At 39.6% G+C, this 24,374-nt stretch overlaps 1 protein-coding gene across 1 annotated transcript in view; it reads right to left on the bottom strand.

Moving 5' to 3' along the window:
• Positions 1-23,640, bottom strand: part of LOC128151508 (protein FAM169B-like) — a 41,950-nt gene extending 18,310 nt beyond the window's left edge. The window contains exons 1-3 of the mRNA XM_052809035.1: positions 23,430-23,640; positions 9,944-10,077; positions 7,042-7,141 (exon numbers count right to left, since the gene is read on the bottom strand). Coding sequence (XP_052664995.1) covers positions 7,042-7,141; positions 9,944-10,077; positions 23,430-23,463 — 268 coding nt within the window. The 5' untranslated portion in view covers positions 23,464-23,640. The remainder of the gene's footprint in view (positions 1-7,041; positions 7,142-9,943; positions 10,078-23,429) is intronic.
• Between the last annotated feature and the right edge of the window lie 734 nt (positions 23,641-24,374).

The raw sequence follows: 24,374 nt of genomic DNA, 5'->3' as shown, positions 1-24,374 counted from the left end.
TTTTGCTTCAGGGCAAAGTGTATGACCAACCTACATGTAAGTCAAGTCCTTGTGTAGGTGTTATGCAAAACTTGCACCCTAATTCTTCCCATCCTTCCTGAATCTTTGACATATGCAGAAACAAGTATTTAAACCCTACACTTATATGTTCATCTACAGAATTCATTGCCTGCCATTAGATTTATAAGAGAAAGACTGAAGCAGCAACAGTGACACTGAAATTGTTCCCAAGCCCTGTTCAGAAAGAAAAGCTTTAACACGGGGTCATTTCAAAGGATATAGAATAGATTTTAAGGGTTTAGATTAGGTTTTAGAATGAACACAGAAATCTGATCATTTATGACCCCCAACATATCAAGCAGCAAATATTTCAGCAAAAAGAATTTTTATTATCCATACAGCAGTGACATCTACCTAAAGAAAGTACATGGCCACAATTTCAGGATTGCTCAAGAACACCAATATCTTTACTATCTTCAAATAGGGCAGTTAGCACCCCCATTTTTAGACAAAAGACAAAATACAATATAGGAAGTAAGTTGCTAAGAACAGCATGGAGTTCACATCTCTTGAGCCCTAAGAGAGTACACCATCTACTGGTTTTCTAAGCTACCCAACTAGGGACAAACATAAGAAAGTTAAAAGCCATCTATGAGTTAGAGACAAATTCACACACAAGGACGTGAAATGGCTTTAACAGGACTCATCATTTACCTGTTTTAGCCTCAGGTTATACAAATGTCACTGATGTGCACAGGTTAGTTTCCCTCTTTGCTTCAGCCTCTACCAGCTCCCACCGGCTTTAAGGCTGGAGATTCCGCTTAGCTAACTTATATTTCAAATAAATTATTAAAGCATGTGCCAAAAAGCATTACACTTTGTGTACTGGGTTAACAATGAAGTACTGCATGCAAGGGCAGATGCCTGTTTATAGCACCAGATTCAATTCATTAAATATTATGCACTTACTTGCATGGGATTTTCATACTCTTTCTGTGATGGATTCAATCTGTTCCCTCAATCCCTTCACTCTGCTTTCAAATGCAGGCAGCCACTGCTTCATTACATACCCATGAAACATGCAGCTACAAAGGGAGCTGAGTCAGACAAAGGGGATATAATGGGCCAAATGCTGACTTTAATGGGAGCTGCACAGAGGTTTGGCACATAGTTCAGACATATACAACACACATAGTAAAGGTCAGAAGTTTTAAAAAGCTTTGAGGAAAATAGGAAGATGCATAACCATGTTTTAAGGAGCTACTTTTATAGAATATTTACTGTGCTATTCAATAATTTAAATGTGTGGAAGGGAACACTAGTTGACATAGCAACTGTCACATCACATTACTTGAGCAACCTTATCTATATGGATGCCTTCCTTGAAGGAAAAACATTCCTCCAGATTTCATGCAAACATATGTACTTTGCTTTTTGTTATCATTTTTCAAGTCAACATCTGGTCCACAGTTAAATCCATCCATGCTTCCCCATATTCTCATTTTCATTTTATAATCAACTTTGAGGAACACTATTTCAAATGCAAACATGTTTTGTGAGACCACATGTTCCTTCACTCTCCTTTCCCAGTCTTGTTGTTCTTTCCAAGACATTCAGTTATGTTCGCCTGATCATAAAAGATCAAGTTATTGCCAACATTAAGTTACACACTTCACTTGAACCCTTTGAATCATGATGTATATGATTACAATGATCTCGCAATTGCAAGACTTGATGTGCTTGATCTTGCAATTGTAAGACTAGCTGAAATGGATTAAGACCAATATATTTAAGTTCACAATTAATGGAGTATATACATGCTCAGCTGGGTGGCTTGCCCTGTAAGCACCAGCTTGCTAAACCTCAGTACTTTGATCACTTGCAGTCAGACAGACATATTCAGAGTGTTGCAAGAAGCTGAGAGCCTGTGAAGGACACGATTCCATACCATTACAGGTATTCAGAATATAGTACTGAAAAACACTGAGTTGAATTAGGCAGTAAGCATAATGCAACTGTGATTATGAAATGTCTCCTTTTGCTAGGCAAACATGGATCGCTTCCCAACCCAGGTCTGGATTATATTTTTACTTTCTAGGCTATGCTGGCCAAATGTTCCCACACTGGTGTGCAGCTATTTGAATGAAATGTGCACATCAGGACTCTACAAACAGAGTAAAGCAGAAAAATTAAAGCAACATCCAGCTTGGTACTGCTTTTTCCCCAGCCTTCATCTGAATTGCTGAAACACATCCTTCAGTCACAAACTAAATTAAAGACAATGCTATACGAGAGATGTAATTTGAGTTTGTTTAATAAATATAAAATGTACCAGTGCTTTACTTTATCTAAAGTCACCTTTACCTTAATTTTGGCAGTATTTCAGATTGACGACACACTTACAGAGGCTGCTTTTGCCAGATTTCCATCTTGGAAGGAGAATGGTAAATTACCCCAACAAGTAGTTCCACATAACCAAGCCTAGGTCAGCACTGATAATGGAGCAAGCTCAGAGAAACTACATTAAACTGCATTCTGTAACGTTGACACACCCTGAATAGCTGTGTCCCCCAGTTCCCTGTCTTTACAATGGAATAAAAGCATTTCTCTCTCTCTCCTAAGAGCCTTATTGAAATAAATACATCAAAGCTTGGGAGGCATGCAGATGCTGCAGTAACAGCAGCCATTCAAGTATCTAAGATAGATATTTTTCCCGCAACCAATTACATTTTCTTCTACAACTTGAGTTTTACTCAGTGATTTGTTGCAAATGTCTTGTGATAAATGTTCCATGGCATCTAACAGTTATTGTAAATTATTATATACAGCACATAGAAAATGCTACAATAAGGTATGTTTATTTAGTGTTATAAAGATGTTAATCACCCATGCTATGCTTTGTAAGCCCTTACAACACAATTTACATTCTCATAAAAATATCTGTACAGATATGCTAACAGAACAGAACACTCAGCCCATCAAAAATGAATTAAAAATTCTCCCAACCAAGACCAAGTCCTATGGAAAAGCAACCATACCCATTTTCTCTTTGAAATATGCAGGTCATTTCAGACCACAAGCTACACATCGCTTCTGGACAACCCATCTGATCACGATGATCAGATATAAATCTCAGTGTTGGAATCAAACCCTCTTTAACCTATGTTCAAGAATTAAATGCCATCAAACTTTAAAGCTCTTCACAGGCAAACTTGTAGACAGGCTGCTAAATTCAGTATTTTTCCAGAGTCTAAATTACTAGAATTTCAAACATAAATGATTAGATGGACAATATTTTCTTTGGGAACTGTGGGAAAATAAGTATATTGCCATGGATATTTATTTCATAAGTATTATAGACATCATTTTACCTATGCAATACTTAACCTTTATAGATGCGAACACAGATGAAGCTGAAAGAGGAAATCCCACCACATATGAACATAAGACATACAAGGCATACAGCTTTATTACTGAGATTAAGGTACTGCCCAGGTATGTGGTTAACCCAAGCAATTGTCAAGGCTTTGTACAGAGTTCATTTTAGGAGGCGAGGGATGTTGGGGAGCCACCAGGAGCAAAGGTGGAGATGTTGGAGCGAAGCTGAAGGAACCGATGGTGTCAGGGATAGAGCTGGAGAAGAGAACTAAATTGAAGAGGCTCTAGCCAGGATTTTGGCAGTCATCAGTCAGCAGAACCACCAGAGCAGAGGAAGGTTGTGGCTCTTGGGAGCAATGTGATACAGTCTCAGAGCATCATGTGAGCTCTGGCAGAACCAAGCAATGAGGATTCTAATGCTTCTTGCTGCTTCACTATCCACACCACGACCTGAGAAGTACACAACTAAACATGCCCTACACACTTACTAGCTGCATCTTCTACTTTGTTTCCAATTGCTTCTCAGTAAAGCACCTCTACCCAGTGTATCCTGGGACACCCTTGGCTGCCTTTGCCCATTGGACTTCAGCAATGTCCAAATGAATTGCAAGAGGAAAAATCAGTGGGCCATGTTTGCATTAGCAAGACTAACACTAATAAAACTGAATTCAGAGAGCAAAACATTTGGTGCAGAGAACCTGATGTTCACAAATTCTAGCCTGGTGCTGAAAACTAAAAGCCCATTGAAGGTTGGGGCACATCAGTGTGCTTCTGGAGTGCATCCTCTAATTTCATTTCAGCCAAAATAATCCACGCACTCTGAGACTGCTCCTTGATGTGAACTGAAGCACAGTACATGGGGACAACCAGGAAATTTGCTTGTAAGAGCACTCCTGGTGTGAAGTAAAACTAAAATGCAGACACACTGGACAGCACATGAGAAGATAAGAGATCAACTACAGCAAGACTGTTTGCCTCTCCCATCTGGATGAAACTTGAGTTCACAAGAAAAGTGTAAAGCTCAAGGGGGGGGGGGGCGGAAATCATGCAACCTGTTTAGTGTTTTAATTTTCTGCCCATGTCTTTAACTAACAATGACTGAGTTAATAAGTACTGCTTTTCTCTGAAGGAATTGGTTTTGAAACAATTTGATCTGTTCACTAGTCAGAACAAAAGGTCACATAGGTAACCAAATCCAGATGGACTTGCCACTTTAACACAGTCTGCTGCCTTAAGAGTCAATTCCAAATCTGTTGAACTGTGGGAAAAATATTTGGACAAAATACTTCAAATGTATATATCCATATGTGTAGGTATGCACCACATATACAAACACCCCAGCAGACTTTAGGGAACTAATGAAAATGTATTAAAACACATCTAAAGAAAAAAATCACATCAGTCAGTCAAATTTGATGTGTGTAGGAAGGCTGGCCACATGTTTATAGTATATAAAATCCAGAAACAAAGAACTTCCAGTAAAATCCTTTAAATCATACTTTTAAAAGGAAATATTAAAAGCCAGATGATGTAGGCTTTACTTAACTAACTAGACTTACTGATCTCTGTGATACTGTTTCTGTGACTATGGGCTGGTGACTCAAGCTAAAGTTTTGCAAGGGGGTCACAGTAGTCAGTCAGTCTGTTGTTTATAATATAATAAGGTGTTTATTCTGCTAAGTTTAAGCTTTTAATGTAGACAGCTATCATATAATTTAGGATCCCATGTGTACTTGTTTGACTTGTTCCTGTGGGAAATAATTTTTTCCTTGTGTACATGTATCTCATTAATACTACTTGTTCCTAATACTATTAGATCATTTAACTGAATATTGGTGCCAAATGCAGTTTTCACCTACATTTATTTAATAATTCTTTATTTTTGCATTGTAGTTGTTACAGATCCCCATTCCTCTTGTGCAGCCTAAACTAACTTAATGCTGTTTTCAACTATGTTCCTTTGAACATGAGTCAGTAGATATTCACAGCTGCACTCATAGAGCAAAGTTTGGCCTCCAGTGTAGACACTTCTCTCCATTATCACACCACTGCCTATCTCGCTTCAGAAAAATGTTAATGGAATATATAAATTGTCAGGAAATTAATTATATACCAATAGTATATACCAATAATCTATACCAATACCAGAAATTCTTTTGACTACACTTGTACCTTGGAAAGGTCTCCTACCTTCAGCTATGTGAATTACAACCCATTAGCAAACGTCCAATTGAGATTGTATGTAAAAGGAGCTGGAAAACTTTGCAGAGCTCACCTCTAACCACAGATGATTTTAATCTGGTTTTTGTTCTTATGAAGAAATTTCCTGGTTACAGGGTTTGAACTGAACAATGAACACTTAGTTATACTAATAGTATCTGTTCTAGGAGTGTAAGATCATTACCTGATACACTTTTGAAATGAACATGGAGTGCGTTTTGAACTTCTTTGTCTTGCCTTTGTTGTATTACTAAGAATACTATTAAAGCCTTTCAGGCATAATTTATAGCTTATCCTTTCAAAACGAAAAAAAAAAGTATGTTTTTAATGACAGATGTCATTAGTTTCCTGCCACGTTTGGAAGCTGAAAGTTTAAGAGGTTTCATGTGTTCTGTATTCCCTAAGTGACACAGTGTGTCAATGCATAGGTTCATGTCTTTGCCGTAAATGTTCCAAAAATTCTATAGCCCATCGCTTCACAACAGCTTCAACACTCCTCATTTAATCTAGGTGGGTCGCAACCTGGGCTTTTGGTATTATGCAACTTGGAGTCAAGTTTCCATTAATGACAGTGGTATCAAGAGTTGTTACTTACACATTTGCATTTTTTCACGTTCCATAGTCAAAGACACTTGCCTAAGAGAGTAAGTAGGAAGAAATCAGGCTGTCTGAAGATACTGCGATCCTGATAGCAGGAAGATAAAACTTAGATACAATTATCGATCAAATCTTAATAAGCTGTTGATACTCTGAACAGTGACTCATGAAACAGAAATACCAGTAAGCACGTGCTGACTTCTACTGCTTGTAACACAATTGAAGTTTATCCCTGTCAGGCTGACACATGGCTGTGTTAGGAAAACACCAACATTACTAGCAGTAGGCAAGGCAAAGCTCGTAAAGAATATCTTGGGAGAACTGCCAAATAAAAAGGATTTAACTCAGTTCCTGGGCATGGTCTCACTCCAAATTTACCACTCACACACCAGTACTGGAAATAGGAGGCAATTAAACCTAAGACTGAAGAAGATATCATAAAGTAAAAATAATATGAATAAGAATCAGTAAAACCTAATACAATTTCACATATATATTTGCCCTTGTTTAAGGATTTCAGAATTCTATCCAAACTATAATGCATTAATTTCACATCATCCTGAATTAGAAAATGTTACCCCATTGAACAAACTCAGAAAGAATAACATATTTACCCAAGGTGATTTTTCAGCTACCAGCAGAGCTTTGCATAGAATTTAAAAGCCCTGATTGTCAATCCTCCTTTCTAATCAGTAGCCCACCAACACAAATCCCTGACATGTAAACTGAATCCAGTTCATATTCAAAACAAAACCCAAAATATTTAAATATATAAACAAGCAGACCATCTTAAAAGCAAAGAAAGTGCAACTACTCAAATTTCAAAATATTTTGACCAATTCTAACCTGTCTCTTTATCCTTCGGATCAGTTAACAGCAACATTTTGCAAGTAGGATTATTTCGGTAGAGAGGGACAAAACACACACAGGAATCTTCAAGTTTAACCTAAAAAACAAACAAGCCCTGTAGCTGTTTGTACTGCAAAGCTCACGAGAAGTATTTCATATATTAGATGCACTTATGTTTTACTAACATGCATGCTATAAGCTTAGCACAACACCCTCTCAATCCTGAACTTCAAGGCACTGAAACATACATAATATTCTAATATTATCAGTAAGTAATGTTAATTTAAAAGAAATCAAGCTACTGAAGTTAGTGAAGACCTTAATGCTGACTTACTATTATTAGTACATAACCTGGCTTTGAACGCTGTTACATGCAGACAAATGGTGTTATAACAGACCAGACGCATCAAATAAAAACAAATACAACTTGCACTTCTTACAGGATCATCCAGCTGAGTACTTGTGGTGTTTTGCAAACAATGAATTAAGCCTCAGGGTACAGGGAGTATCAAAGCATTAGGGCAGTGCCTGGGCAGTTTATCTGTGAGGCACAGGGAGGGTAGATAATTGGCACAAGGTGGTTATGTTGAAGGCAAAGCTAAAATCAAAATGCAGCTCTCAAGCTCTCAGTCTTAGACTAAACTTCTAAATGATGTGACACATAAACACAAAATTACTGTGCTCAAACAGCTCTATATGCATAGAAATGACGATTTCCATATGAATATTGCAAATGCTCTCATGTAAGTTTAGGTACAGGCAAAGAGCGTGCATAATTTAGCACAGTATGTACTGTACTTTCAAAAATCTGGTCCATTGTGTATGTGTGGGTGTGCCTCTCTAATTGCACCCATTTGTCAGTTTGCTATGAAACTCAAATCAGTCACGTGATACATTTAATATTTCTTGGTGCAGGGAATGAGTAGTATGAATATGGATTATTCAAGATAACTTTAAGTTGAAACTAGTGTTCACTAGTTTATGAGCACCAGAATCCTGGGACCCTTTATGCAAACACTGGACTCCAGGGAAAAAACTGAAAACTGCCTGAAATCTGTATTCATGAGGTTCCCAAAAATCTCAGTATGTTCTGGGGATTCAGTCATTCTTTGCATGCTTCAAATATAACACCATTGATGTCATTATGGCACCTGGGAGCATTACTATAATGAAAAGGCCAGCACTATTTCCAATACTGCTATGATTGTTATTTTGTTTTATAAGGTAACGTGCACTTTCACAGGTGCTAACAACATCAACATGAGCCAAGCATAGCTTTCTGTGTATGAATGCTGCCAATTGATGGAAGCTGAAATGTGCTTCCATCCTGACTTGCAATAATCCTTGCTATTTGTGTACTAAATGCTTGACCAAAGACCATACCATACCAGAAAGAAGTTCTGTGACCTGAGAAAGTGGGCTGACAGCCACTTAACACTTGCTAAATAATTATTCATGGTTGCCAAACCTGCTACTTGAAACCTTCTTTAATTCAGAAGCAGAGAAAAAAAATACGCCTGGTAACTGCAGCCATTATTCAAACACCAAAATCCTCATCCTTCAGGTTGTGGGTATATAATAGAGATTGTTAACTGAGATGTTCACTGGGGATGGACCTTCACCTTATCACATTTAATTTATTTTTAATTACAAAATATCAACATTCGTCAAACTATTTATTATACACTATAAGAAAAAAACAATACAGCAAGAACATTACTGTTATTTATGGCCTTGACTAGCTGTCTGACTGCAGATTAGATTAGAGCTGAATTAAATGAATGCAAAGAGAAATGTGTTGCTATGAGACTCAAATCAGTCATGTGATATATTTAAGGTCTGATGACAAGCCACAAAATCAAGACAGTTCTGAATCAAAAGCCAGAAGACCACCTTTAACTGATCTCACTGTGTCTAGCTATTGCAGGAATACACACAGCACTGCTTGGGATTTAACTTACCCTCCCTTCTAATGGGACAGCAAATGAGCCTCTAAAAGTACAACCAGCCATGAAAGGCTGAGGTAAGGACACAGAAGCCCTAAACTGGGGGATCTTTGCATTTTCAGGTTTGTTTGTATTTAACCCTACATGGTCCACTAGAGGGCATTAAAAGAGTATTTAAAGCTGGTTATATTCACGGCTCAAAGATGAAGCTATCCACCCGAAACAGCGTTTTTCTGGAAACTACTGCATATTATTTTCCTAAATTGTAGAAAAGCCACTGTATTCCAAACATTTATTTCAACTAATCCACTTACTGGTTTGATAGTACAATAATAGTTAGCCCAGCACACCTTTTATGATCTAGAAAATGCCCAGAATGAAAGGTTTCGTAGGTTGACTGAAGTCAGAATTTTTAATAGGCCCGCTCAGTCACCTCCAATGCATTCCCCCTAGGTGGCTCAGGAATGGACCCTAAAGCATTGGCACCTACAGTATTTATACCATCTATCAATCACATCTAATCAGAATTCCTTTGGGAGAACCCATATTCAAAATTATCATATAAGTATTGGAAAGAACGGAAACAAAAGATAGACTATTACACAATACCTGTGTAAACTGCACAGTAGAAGCAGAATACAGAGCTGTGCCATGGTATAAACATCTAGCAAACTCACTTTTGATTCAGCCCTGTAAGGAGGCAGGTCAAGATGCAAAGTTCAGCTAAGTACTTCAAGCCCTCATCCACGCTCAGAGGGTTTTAGACTTGTAGTTTAAGCTTACCTCTCATTTACAGCATGCAAACTATTTGAAATAATGCAGAATTTGCTGATTTTAAGAGACTTGTAATCCAGCCACACCAGTTCACCCCTATTCACAGGCAGACTATGAGCACAACCAACAAACTAGCTTGCAAGTATCTAATTGCTGTATGAAAAACATCAGCCCATTACCTCTTCTCCTCCAGGGATCGAAAAAATATCAGGAGTGGATGACGATTTCTTCAAGAGTTTTTCATAGTATGTTTCAGCATCTACTTGAAGAACCTCTGGATCTCCTGCTAAGGTATCTACCAAATAAAGGCAACCTGTAGTTAAAATAAAACAAACACATGATATTTTTACTTTTTAAATGAACTAAGAAACAAGAATTTTTAAACTGCAGTTTCCTGAGCAACTGCTTTTTGTAGCTGGGACCTTACTGTTCCCATTAGAGCCTTTTCTATAATCCTAATCTAAAATAGTAAGGCTGGTAAAAACCTATCTACATGTTATTTACCTCTTGACATGCAATTTTACAAAGTAGAACCATGACAGCATCAAATCACATTTGTCTCCTTTGAATTCAACAAGCACAGTCTCAAATTTCTCCAGGTGTAAGTAAATTGCTTTAAAGCTGGAAGAGCAAACAAAAACTTCTTCAAAACACTGCCTGAGTTTTAGTACTGTCCAAAAATACAACAGGAAAAGAATTCCAAAACTTCCACTCTTTCTTGGAAGACTGCCCATTTATGGGTCAGTCCATGATCTGTTGCATATCATTAGTTTTCTCTTTCTCTTTTTTGAGTAACTTCAGTTGGGCACAACAATGAAATAATGTAAAAAAATATTAAAATATTCACCTACATAAGAGTTCCCAAAATAGTAACCATCTTCTTTTATGCAACATAACTTTTAATCCATGTGACTCAATGCTGAAGGGTATTCATGCAAGGTATTTGTTAATCGCATGGAAACAAAAATTACATACATCTGATGCCTGTTACCGAAGTGCAAAGTCGAACTCAGCGCTTGTGAGGAACCAAGCAACCTCTTTCTGGCATAATAAACCAGACTGATTGGTAGCTCATCACCAGCTCAAGATAAAGAACATCAGAAGAAATGCGTTAGCAGTCCAAATAGCATTCTGCCAGTCTTCTATCATAGGAAGGAAATAATTTCAATTTAAGGGGCTTTCAATCAACATGCTACACTTGCAAATCTTGTAAACCCCAAACTGAAGACAAAATCTTCTACGACACTGCTATAGTTGGAATGTTAGTTCTGAATCCTCCATTTTTAATCATGGTTTGCTCTCACATGGCAGCTCCTGTGACCCAAGTTTAATGTGAAAATAACTGCACTGATAGTAAGTGCAAAGTAAACGGCTGAGACAATGAACAGTCTTACAAGGGCCATTGCAAGAACTGTCTATATTAAGATTCAGAAACTATGAATCATAAAAGTACTATATTGAAAATGATACCTCGCCATATAAAAGTAGGAGCATGGGATTTGCAGTACCAGGTCAGACTATTCACCCATGGTCCCACCATTCTCCCTCTGGCAGTGATCACTATCTGATTACTCAGCAAAGGGGTAAGAAACTACGACTGATAATTCACCACCACCCTACACTGCTTAAAATGCTTTAAACACTATTTTCCTGCCCTTTGCAGCCAACAGCTTACATCCTGAGGCTTGACAGCAAAGCTATGTAGTCAGGATGCTGAACAGAAGCTACTCTGTAAATGGTTTTCATAGCGTGTTTGTATGTGGCAAAATGGGAGAGAAAACAGTATTGCAACACTGGCAAGTTGAGTCACATTATAAAATCCCAGCCAGTACTTAGCAGTGGCAGTTTTCTTCTGCAGCGGCCTTCCTTTGTGTACTGTGTAACACCATCAAGCAAAGAAGCCATATAAGGGAAAGAAATTAAAGATTATTAAAAACTTTAGTAATTTACTGAAGTAAATTTACTAGTAAATTAGTTCTTTGCAAAAGAGCAGCATGTAAGACTTAAGTTTAGCACAAAGAAAAATATTGGCCATGCTAATAAATTGTATTCATGAGATGCTGCTTACAAGGCTACATCCTGCCATGGTTAAGCCAAAGCAACTTAATAAGCACAATCATGTTTTCTCCTCACTGAATGAAACAACTAGTACCTTCTGTCCTGGTTTCAGCTGGGATAGAGTTAACTGTCTTCCTAGTAGCTGGTACAGTGCTATGTTTTGAGTTCAGTATGCGAAGAATGTTGATAACACTGATGTCTTCAGTTGTTGCTCAGTAGTGTTTAGACTAATGTCAAGGATTTTTCAGCTTCTCATGCCCAGCCAGTGAGAAAGCTGGAGGGGCACAAGAAGTTGGCACAGGACACAGCCAGGGCACCTGACCCAAACTGGCCAACGGGGTATTCCATACCGTGTGACGTCCCATCTAGTATAGGAACGGGGAAGTGGGGGCAGGGATTCGCCGCTCCGGGGACTGGCTGGGTGTCGGTCGGCGGGTGGTGAGCAATTGCACTGCGCATCATTTGTACATTCCAATCCTTTCATTATTGCTGTTGTCATTTTATTAGTGTTATCATTATCATTATTAGCTTCTTCTTTTCTGTTCTATTAAACCGTTCTTATCTCAACCCACGGGTTTTGCTTCTTTGCCCGATTTTCTCCCCCATCCCACTGGGTGGGGGGGGAGTGAGTGAGCGGCTGCGTGGTGTTTAGTTGCTGGCTGGGGTTAAACCACGACACCTTCAAAGTTATATTAGCTTTCTGGTACGTAATATGCTTGTATTCTAAAGTAATAGTGATCATTTGAAGGATGAAATAATGCCACAGATTAAATAATGAGGCATTAGAGAAAACTTCTGAACAACTTTCCATGGAAGTAATTTTTTTCTCTAAAAAATCCTTTTAGATTTTCAGTTAACTTGTCTTTCCTGTGTAATACTCTGAAAATGTCCAAGTGAGTTAGGAGCACATATTCCAATATAGGGGAAATCCAAAAATTTTTCATGAAGAAAACAAATCTGTCTCAGCTTCTGTATATAAGGGAGACTGGGGAGAGAGAGAGGTTCCTTTAGGGACAATATGGAGCAGAAGCCTAACTTTAGGTACCCTGGAGTGTCCTCAAGAAGTCAGTTGTGCTAAGGCTGGCTTTTGCGAACATGCTTCCAAAACTTGCACACACATGCACATACCACGAATACTGTTCAGCTACCATAGGCAGGAGAAAAATCACTAGTTTGAAATTTTTTTTTACATTAACTAATGTGTTTCCCAGTTTTCCCCAGTATAAAGTGAAGGAATTATATTTGCCCTCCTGTATATGTCCCTTTTATGCTTTTTTTGTATACAGAAACAAAAAAACCCCTTGAGAAAGTCTAACCATAACTATTGTTATTAGGCATTCAACTACAAAAATAATTATTGCTGGCTAACAGGATGTTATAAAGGTTCCAAAATCAAATGCAAAATAATCTGTTAACTTTGCTTTCAAAGAAAAGCAGCACTATTCTCCTGTGAGTGCTTCAGACTGAGGCCCCTATCAGCATCTTGGGATACCAAAATCACGAAGTTCCAAGGACAGCCTTTTAACCTAATTTGAATTACAGGATTTCATTCGAATTTGATCTTACCTAGTGGCAACAAAAGAACACACTGTGGCGGCCAATCTGCTAGACACCCAGCGAGCACTTCTTTCAAACCGGCGGTGTGCACAAAGGGTTACCATCTGGGGGAGGGAGGGAGGGGGGAGCGAAGGGGGGCCGGAGGGGTGAGTCATAAAAAGGGGGCCTCTTGCTGCAGCCACAGAGGAGGCACCATAAACCATAAGGAGAATAAATTTAGAACGGGAGGCCTACTGCATTAGAGGGATTCCTGACATTCACGCTGAAGTGGCTGACATCTTCAATAGCCAAAGCTGGTAAACAAGGTCAAGACATCATCTAGGCGGATTCTACAGCAGCGGTTACAACGAAGGGTTTGCAGACAGGTACCAGACGTTGTCTTTTACAGGGCACCGGCATTCAGGGCAAAGGAGGAGGAAGTGTATGCAATTCCGCTGGAAAAAAACTTACCTAGAGATAAATAAATGAGAAATCTGAATGGGTGTATTTCCATTTCAAGCATACAGAATAGATTTTAAAGCAAAAACTAACACTGGTTCTGCTTCTCCTCTCTTTTGTTTCCATGCAGCAGTCTGGGCCACATTCTCAAGCGAGGATGTGTAAGTGCATCTCATCTCACTCTAGTGATCTGTTATCAATTTGCACTAAGAATCTGATCTTTAAAGTGAAAATCTACAGCTAAAACCAGCTATACAAACAAGCAGGCACTGCCCATACAACTCAGTCATCTTTAAGAGATACTACCCTCTGGCACCTATAAGGTACCTCAGCCTAAAACATGACACAACTTGGCCAATAAGGCATAAACCAAGGCCCCTGTTCTAGTCCTGATCCCTGAACTCAGCTTTTTCTAAACCTACTGCTGTTCCACCTCTGATTTTCCCCAGAATACAGAGCTGAATTTTATGGTGGTTTCATGAAGTGGACAAATATCCTTCTTGAGAGATAAAAGTCAGACAAAGTTCACTCCACTTATGATCCAAAAAGATCAATACGTGGGAATCCAGATAGACCTGATTAACATGCTTATGTTCTGCATCAGGTAGATAAATAACAAATGCAATCACAAAATAGAAGACAATATTCTACCTTGAACTAGAAATTAATTTTTGTAGATTAGAGACAGACCCCCATCATTACAGATTCAGCAAGAATTCCATTCAGTCAGTTGAAGCAAGCAGGAAATATTTTTCCATGGGCAAAAGAATTTATTCTCAATACAAGAGAAAACACATGGTGCACACACTTGTATGTGAAATTCCAGAAGTGAAACTACAGACTGCTGTAACGCCCGAAGGTAAATTACATGCTTCAATCTAATCAGATATTCTGAAGATTCTTTTTGATGATCCTTCTATATCCTCTGCCACTAAACCCTGTGCTGTAATAGAAATAATTTAACTAGAACATAGATAACCACAGACTTATCTCGTTAATATAATGATATGGCAATTCAAATAACGGTTATATCCCTCAAGCTCTCTTTCACAAGACTAGTCATTTTAGTACCTATATATTAGTTTTACTATTTTGCCATTATCTAAAAAATCAGTTACAACTTGGGACAATCAACTCCATCTCTTTGTAAAGATGTTTTAAATACTCATTTAAGTTTCAAATTAGTATGTACTGCCAATATACTTAAGTCCTTTTTGACCATGAACCCAATACACAATTTATTAAACAAGAGATATTTGCTTTCATTGTTAAGAATTTTCTATTCCTGCATTCATGTGTAGCTTATTAATACTGTTTCCTTAAGCCAACAAAGTTGGTGATGCAGTTTTTTCAGACTAGACACACCACTGGGTTGATTAAGATGCATTGAGGTATTGCTGGTACTCCCAGGGAAGACTTACTTGTTGAAAAGCCCATTTCAGAGATTTGTAAGGGCATTTAGGATGCAGCCAGATTGTAAAGCAAAATACATCAACCTCACCGTAGATGAAGCATGAAAAGTGTTATGTCTGAAGTGAATTAATCATTTATCCTACAACTACTTTTTCATGTTCTACAAACACAGAGAATGATACTACATGCATCCATTAAGAATTGTATGTTTACAGAAGAGCCATAAGTCACCACAGGATTTGTATCTGAACCGTGCTTCTTTGTACATTTGTGCAAATTTGTGCATAATTTTACATGTAAAAATATGAAAAACACTTAAGTCTGATTTCTAGTGGTGCAGAAACAAGATAGATAAAAAGGATTCAACATTTCTAACTTTCAAGTTTCATTATTTTTTATTCAGTTTTGCCATTTCTAATGCTTGCAATAGCAATACTGGTTTTATTTATTGGCTTTATTTTCATGCCAATATATTTCACAATAAAAAAAAAAAAAACACTTCAGCAGGTTTTAACTGTTTCTGACAGTATCGTGAGGGTTTTTTGTCCAAGAAGTATTTTCCCTTTTTTTTTTTTTTTTAATCAAAAACCACTCTGCAATATGAGACAAACATGTGCACCAACACAAAATGACAGTATATGATGTCAATATTTAGGAGGGAGTGTTCTTGTAATTAAACAAGGCAACTGAGACCAGAACTCCTAAGATTTCTTCTTAATGCAGGTATGTTTTTGTGGCCCCCAACAGATCACTTCATCTTCTGTCTGGTTTCTTATAAGTGTATGTCTTATCTACCACTTCAAAAGGGTGTGACATTTTCCTTATCAGTGCCTCTGAAGTCACAACATAAGAAGAAAAGTCATATAACATAAAATGTTCTCTGTTCTCCTGTGGACTGTCACTGCCACACTATGGCAGTACAACCATGACAGCGTCTAGGATCTAAAAATAACTTTTTTTGCCCTTCTAAATAGTGCACGAATAACAAAAGTGCTTTCCATCACTCCCACAGGAGTGCGAGCCCTGTGTTAAACAGCAGTGCCTAACATCAACTCTTCTCCTTTCCTTCCAATGAGCTTGAACAACTCTATGCATGTGGTTATCATTAGACAACCATATTTCTTTAACCTTTCAAAGGAAGGAAGAGGTCTTTGGCACGTTCCCCGGAGTACATGCAGAACCTGACTCTCATATCCTGAATTTAATAGAGCAAGTACATGTCAAAAAACCAAGTTCTAGTGTAAGTGAAACTTCAGTATCATAACAACGTGTGGTGGCAATGGAGCTAGTGGGCAAACACCGTGGTGTGATATCTGTCCAACATGGCAAGGCAGCTCTTAACCACATGCTGTGCATCATTAATGAAAACAACGTTCTTTCCCACTGCATTGCTTTTCAACATTACTAATAGAGCAATCGCTCTTGGAACATAAAGGATGAAAAAAATGCATTGGCGTTAACAGTTTTCTATGTTTTGATCCAAAAATGCCATTTATATATTACTTACTATTCTATCACAGTTCAAATGGCAAGAAGGGCTTCTGAAGACAAACTAAATACAAGTTTCTGTCTGTAAATAATTTTCTGCTGTGGAATCAATAAGTGAAGGCAGAAAGGAAATAAATAATCCTAATCCCCTTCCCAATTAAGAAACCAGACAGATTAAATACATTAATTCAGCTGTAGCTATACATGTCATTACTGCAAGTTCTGTCACTGAACTGTAAGGCAGATCAAATGTTAGGCATCTCAAATGCAGGATGCTCTCATATTAGCCATCCCATTCCTGCTAACACATTTTTACTATTGATTTCAGAAAAGGGAAGAAAAAAGCTTTAAGTATACACATATTTTTAGCAGAATGTAGATGAGCAAAGGCAGAGACTAGACAAACCTAACTCTGAAAAAGGTCAAACACCTTCAATTTCCACTCACTTCAATGAGCTCTGAAGGCTCTCAGAACCTCATATGACTGGGGTCTATAAAACACATTATTTATTTTCCAAAACTTAAAGTAACTTATGAAGTAGAAAAAAATTAGAGAAGGGAATTAAATAATTGATTTAATTATTTAGCTCTTTTTTGAAAAATACCTAGTTGAAACCACATTATTTAAAATGTTTTCAAAGCTAGAAAAGCAAGTGCATATTGAAGGGATCACATAATGGCAAGTGCATATTGAAGGGATATTTCCTCCACTCTAACCTGCAGTACTGCCGTACCGGAAGTTCCAGCAAACAGGTTCCAACTATATCGATTTTTCCTCAGATGGATCTTGAGCAGTGTCACACTTACAAAAATAAAGCCACACCCAACTCATAATACAGATAAATCAAAATACATCTGTGTAAACAGGCTACCCCCTGTCCTATTATACACAGAATGCGCATCTGGACTGGCACATTTTGCACAAAGTTCTAACCTAATGTAATTGAAAAAAGCTGAGGTATTATGGCCCAGAAACAGAATTTATAAATAAAAACTGTAGCATACTGTTAAACCATGGAAGTGCTACCAGCTGTAGCTATGACATATCAGGAATTCATACTTCTGCACATTTAACTCTCTTTTTCACAGAGCTTAGATGTAAAAAAGAAGGAGGGACCTTACAGAATAACTCAGAGAAGATGTAGTCCTGAAGAAAAGGGACATTCAGGATTGTAATTAATTAAGGCTTTAAGGTTCATGTTCACATCACGTTTTCCTCAAGGAAATTCCACTGATTCAGTGGGATTGCTGCTAATACCTCTGAACCTGTGAAGAATTGAGTTCTTAATATGTACTGTTCTTCATACAACCAAGAAATGGGCAGAAAAGTTCCTGGAAAGTCTAACTTCAATTACTGAAGGCAGTGGTATGGATTTTCTTGCATATGTAAGAAAAAAATCTAAATTTGTCAACTTAATTATTTGTCTACCCCCTAAACCAAATAAAATATACAAGAAAAATATACAAGTTTTCCAGAATGACTATGTCCCTATCAGGGGCTTTTTCCAGCAATTATGTCAGTGCTACATCTCATTTCATCATACCCATAGCCAAAATAGCTATGCCAGCAGAAGTTCATAGTCCAGGCCTGACCTCAAATTAGAGTCTGACTCTTAAAATCTAAGCAAAGAAGAAATAGGAGGCCTTGAATGACACTGAAATATATCACTGAAGTATCTTCATTATTCAAAGAAGCTGATATGAAAGGAAAATGACAAAGAAGATTCCACGAACAGCAGTAGAGCCTTTATGAATCACAAGTTCAAATGTAGATAGTGGTAATTCAACCTAATTTTACAAAAATGGAAGAAAGAAAGGAGGATGCATTGGTCAAATGTCATCCTATAACTTAAGGAAAAAGAGGAAGACAATGTCTCCCATAGTGATAAACAAGGAATAGTGAAATGGCAGGGAATGACAACTGAGTTTGGCAAATGATCTAGCATGAAGATGATTTCATTCCATGGGGAGAAGCCAGACAGACTGACAGTTAGGACAGTTTCAGAAAGCAGCCATATTTTAAGACCAAGGAGCATTTAAAATTATTACTGAAACACTCACTATCACAACCTGGCACAAGGGCTAGCATTTAAGTACCACATTAAATACATTTCCCTATTACTACCATCATTCAAAGCAGGTATGGGAAACCTAACACTGCACTATGCATGGCCCTTATCTTCATGTCATACAAACTGGCAGTATGTGTGGCATGCCAAGAGTACCTGAAAGCCCTGGTTTGCTATCAGAAAGGACAACGTTCCCCAAACAAACGAAGTAGCAATGAAAATATGAGACAACTGTCTAGGTTTTCAGGGATACCAGTTTCAGATATCACATACTTTTGAGTTGCAAATGCTTTATATCTGACAAATCTACTGCTCCCACCAATAGAGTGCGTAAGTCTGCCTAAGGAAGCCCAGCAGCCTTTCTCCAAATTACTTGCAAGGAGCAATTTGTACAGCCAGAATAATCTCAAAATAAAGCAATTAATTTCAGAAAAAAAAGGAAAGAAACAAAAAAATCCCTTCCCCCAGTAATTTCCACTTTGCTAAATTTATTATGCAGCTGTAAATTAATACGTCACCTGCACTAGCTATCACAGGCCTCTTAGCCTGTCTCAGAACTTACTTTAATAAACAGCTGCAAGTAGTAGAGGAAATATGTAAACATCTCTCTTGTTTCTCTGTGTCATTGTGTCAGCTGTTCTACATGTCTTTGAAGGTGCTCCAAAATCAGCATGGCTCTGCTTTTCCCTTTTTTCTCCTTTTGGGAGGAGGAAGAAGCAGAGAAGGAAGGATAGGCTGGCAACAGAGGGCTAACTGTGCTTGCTGTGCTCTTGACAGTAAGGCTGAGAGTGTTCAAATTCAGTTTACACAGGCTCTTCTGTAAGGACAAAAGGAACCACTGCTGGTGGTTAAAAATGCAAAAGGTTTTGATTGTAATGGTTTGACAATCAGCCAAAGATATTACTAGGGGGGGAAACACAGCAAGGCAGCTATGACCAGAATGGGAGAAACAAGGAAAAACACATGGCTTGACTTCAGAGCAGAAAATTGACTTAGGCTTTGCATAAACGACAGCATACCTCCAAGCTTGCCTGATCCACAGTCTGTCTAGAATGAGAACATGAAGTCTAAAAGCAGAGCCTATTAAAAGGCATAATGTTTCTAAATGGCATCTGTTACGTACTAATAAGCATTACTTAAAGGACACAGGCCTTAAATTGCTACCAAACGTGCACTTATCTGAAACTGCTGCAAGGCAATCATTACAAAAATGTCACATGACGCCATGGGAATTTGAATAATATAAAATGTTTTTATTTAGTTTGGCTTGAAATCATTACACAGAAAAAATATGGAGGCACTTTCTGAGATTTTGAAACTGTGCAACTTCACAGGAATGAAACACTAGCAAGAATTACATCAGCGGAGCCATTTACCATCTGTTGTCAGTAATATTATAAAGACCAGCCACCAGACAGCAGTTTCAAAGGTTACAAGCACAACATTTTTAAGCATCCACAGACCTCTCAGTAACTGAACAGGACACAGTTTACTTCGGATATGTGTGACCTGAGGGTCTGCCAATCATTTTGCAAAGACAACACCAGAACTGTGAATTGCCACGCAAAGTGTTTGGGAGTTTCTCAGTATGCAACTATTATACAACATGGAAAATACATACCAGCCTGTTCTACGTAGGTTCTTTGAACATACAACCATAATGTCTGCATACCTCCCACCTGCAAATTTAAACCGGCTAGACTTTCTCTTGTGTTGTGTGTTTTCTCACACTTCTTCCCCCAAGGGAAGGAGTGTATTCACTGCAGTGCTATTATGGAAAGGGACTCAGGTTTGTTAGCTGGGTGTTGGACTGTATTTTTTCTTTGAGGGAAGTAGTTAGGGTTTTGTTTCTTATGTTCTTTCCTTCTAGACCATAACTAGACTTTAACATACTTATGTTAAAGAAAGCAAGGTTTCAGTAACTTGCCTTAACTGTAGCATGGAAAGCAAGGAGATTATGACAGCCCTTACCTCTTAGATACACACACTCCTCAGTCTGAGTAAAATTCTACCTGTTCCACACATGAGATTTTAATTATATTGAAGGAGTATGGTTGTTGATGAGTTTCATCTTGGAGCTTTGAGTAGCCTTTCTATGTGGGGGGACCACATTCATAATATACAGCGCCTATACACTACCTGAATTTTGTGGTTCCACCTTCCAGGCTGCTGACCTGCTGCCTGTAAACTGATTAACATGGATTTCATAGAGGGCAGCAAGATTTCCATCTTGCTAGAGAGACAGATGGAAATTTAAGGCTTCATTGATGCAATTGTTAAACTAGACATACAGGTTTCTCATCTGGTAACTATTTCTCAGGCTCTAGAGTCGTATATACATTGTTATTCACTGAATGTCCTTCCTAGCCTTGCTGTTACATGGTTAACACATGCAAATCTGACTTTCGAAGTGTTTAAAATAAAAAAGAACTTGTGACAAGGCTGAATTTAAAACAAGAACCTCAAGTTCTAGGTTAACAGCTGGCCTACTTTTCAACAGTAAGGTTTGCCTAGGACCTATAAAGGGGCTCAGAAACCTGGAAGCATAAGCAATCTTGCCCCGTGAACAACAGTTACAGGAACAGACCACAAGACCTAGTTGTAGCATCTCAATCACAGCACAACATAAGACTGAAAAGCACCATTTGCACAAGAAGACCTAATGGCTGATTCCAATATGCTCTTATAGTGTGCTGTATGCTCATATTTATTTTAAACATAGGTATATCCAATTAAATAACTAAGCCAAAACTCGGACAATACCTAAAAACAATACCAGGTGTCCCAAAAGAGGAAGCGGATGGAAGAACTATTCTAAACATTCAATTTGAATGTAGACATTAACTGAAGTTCCCAACAGTACGTTTGCCTGGACATGAAAAACCACGTCCCATCATCTAGAGATATTTTATTTAAAAACATCAGCAGAATTGAGAGTCTTCCAAAAAAAACCCAATAGCATTATTACAAATGTTTGACTTTCATAAGTGGCTGATAGGAAGGATTAAATAGAGCAATCTGACTATGGCACATTTAGCCATGAGCAGCTAGAGGAACTAATGAACAACATCATTATTTTACTGAAGGGGATAAAGTAGGTGCTTTAGATAAATGGCAGCAACTTAAAATGTGTTTCAGAAGATAAATTCACTTTCTCTCCATTTACCTGCTAGCGTGACAAATTAAGAAAGAAGAGTATAAAAACAGGGCAGGAGGGAAAGCACTGCGAAAGCTAACTGAGGTGATGCAATGGGCCCTTATCCAAACAAGTGCGTGAACAGAGATTCTTGGAAGTGCTCCTAGTCAAATATAAACCAGGAACACTACACACGCCAGACTCCCTTGGAAATCCACAGTGGAGCATGTGCAGAAGATCCACCTGTCCTAAAATCAGCTCCCTTACCAATCACTAGGAGCACTGCCATTTGGGAACTAGCATAATGTCTGTTCATTTCAAAGCAGTGTAAGTCCACCATGTACTGAGTGGCTCAGTTCTCTCTATTGGCTTCTGCTGGGCAGAGCAGCTCTGCCTACTGTCAGAAATACTAGTAAATTTAACTTCTGCTGAAAGGAGATGAAGGGTCAGTGGTTTTCCCCCCCCAAAATTCATCATTAGAGACCACGTATTTCTTGTGATCAGCAAAGGAAGTTTTTACTGAATGCTTTTTAAAGAAAGGGTAAATACTCTGCAGCATAGAAAGCTTTTTATATCTCATCTCTACACCAAAACAATCCAACTAATTATTCTTCTGTGGTCAGGAAGCAACATGTTTACTGCTCCTTTTGTCCCTGTTAAACCATGTTTTTGCTCAGTTAGGGTAAACACTTGCTGATGCTGCCTGAGATTTGGCCTTAAAAATGTAGACACATTTTTACACAGTATTCCCTCTGCTCTTTAGTAGTTCTGAAGTCCTTAGCCATTAAAGTCCCAAACTCATGCACCTGTGCTGTGAGACCTCTGAACACACATTGGAAACAGGCGTTTGGAGATGAGCCTTTCACCAGCATCACCTGCCAAACCACAGCTGATGGCAATCACCAGGCCAGTTCCTCTCTGCTTCAGGATGGGTTTGGACTAGCCTAAACCCTGTAAAAGTTACCTGTAGCTTAGGAAAAGGGAAAGAAAAAAAAAAAAAAACAAACCCGTAGCAGCCCGCTGTGGTTGACCCCGCTTTGTGCACGGGGGGTCGGACCGGACCATCTCCCTCAAGCGGTCCTGCAAAAGCAGGGCGCTGGGAGCACGGCCACGGAGAGCCGGGGCTCGCCCGGTCATGACCGCAGGCGACCGAGCAAGGTTTTGCTGGCAAGGCCCGAGCGTTTTGCGGCGTTTTGGCCGCTTCTGGAAAGCCTGGCCGCGGTGCCGCGGGGAGCCCGCCATTTCGGGGCTCCTCACAGGAGGCGCGGGCTGGCGCCGGCGGCGCCCCCGGACAGCCCGGGCGGGCGGTGCGTCAGCCAGGCACCGCCGTCCAGCCTCTGCGGCTGGGCAGCCGGCCCGGCATGAGGGCAAGAGCCGGAGGGAGGCGAGGCGAGCGTGGCGGCCGCCGTGAGGAGGCGGCGTGAGGGGAGAGACGGGGCAGGGGCCGGCGGCGGGGAGGAGGCCGGGCCGCGGGGGAACTGCCGAGCGCTCTCCCTCCCCTCTTACCAGCGGCGGCTCTTCCTCCTCCCTCGGCCTCCATCACTTCCTCCGAGGCGGCCTCCCCGCCGCCGCGGCCCGCCCCCGCCCCGGACGGGGTGGCGGTGCGGCCCGGGCCCGCGGGGACGGCAGCCGTGGAGGGCGGGCCCGGAGGGGCAGGACGCAGGGGGTTAGCTGCCGGGCGGGCCGGGGCTTGGCTGACAGGAAAAGCGGCCGTCGGAAGGCGGAGAAGGCGGCCGTGGGGCGGCTGGGGAAACAAAAGGACGGGGGAGGTGACTGTAAACAGTCTGGCGAAGTTGCTGTGGGAGCGAAGGCTGGAGAGGCGAGGGGAAGCTGGCTGCAAGCTCCCGGCAAAGGTGGCCGCAGGCTGAGGGGGCAGCCCCCGTCCTCCGCCCTCGAGGCCAGGCCTTCGTCAAGTGCCAGCCCAGGACTGCGTCTTAACTTGTAAACCTCCGAACACAAGCTCCAAATTCTTAATTTAAAACGCACCGAATGACAAACCGTAGAGCCAACGCCAGTTTCTTTAAACTGGGGTGGCAAAGGCAGAAGGTTTGCGAGGGAAAATAAGTACAGAAATGACATTTCTATAGCATTTGTCAGCCACGTACTGCAGTGATGATTTTCAGTGTGAAAGAGGCTTTTGGAAAACCTAGGTGAGCAGCCTGCTGTTCATTATTGCAAACCATAAAAATGAGGTACAGAGATTAAAATGAACAGACAGTTGTCAAAATTAGGAAGTAGAATCCAGGTGTTGACTCCTGGGAGCCCAGTGTACCATGGTGCAATTATTTTTTAAGTAGCAGATACAAGTATCAAAGAGGTGAAGAGAAAAGTACATGGAAATAACAGTAAATTTGCAGAGGAACAAACTTACCTTTGCACTTGTGCCATCGGGGAGCATGGCTGTGACCTGGAGACAAGGTTTCAAGATGGCGTCTTCATTGCTTCACATTA

The sequence above is a fragment of the Harpia harpyja genome, chromosome 14, assembly GCF_026419915.1.
Source record: "Harpia harpyja isolate bHarHar1 chromosome 14, bHarHar1 primary haplotype, whole genome shotgun sequence".
NCBI classification, from domain to species: Eukaryota; Metazoa; Chordata; class Aves; order Accipitriformes; family Accipitridae; genus Harpia; species Harpia harpyja.
This window is presented reverse-complemented; position numbering and strand designations above follow the sequence as displayed.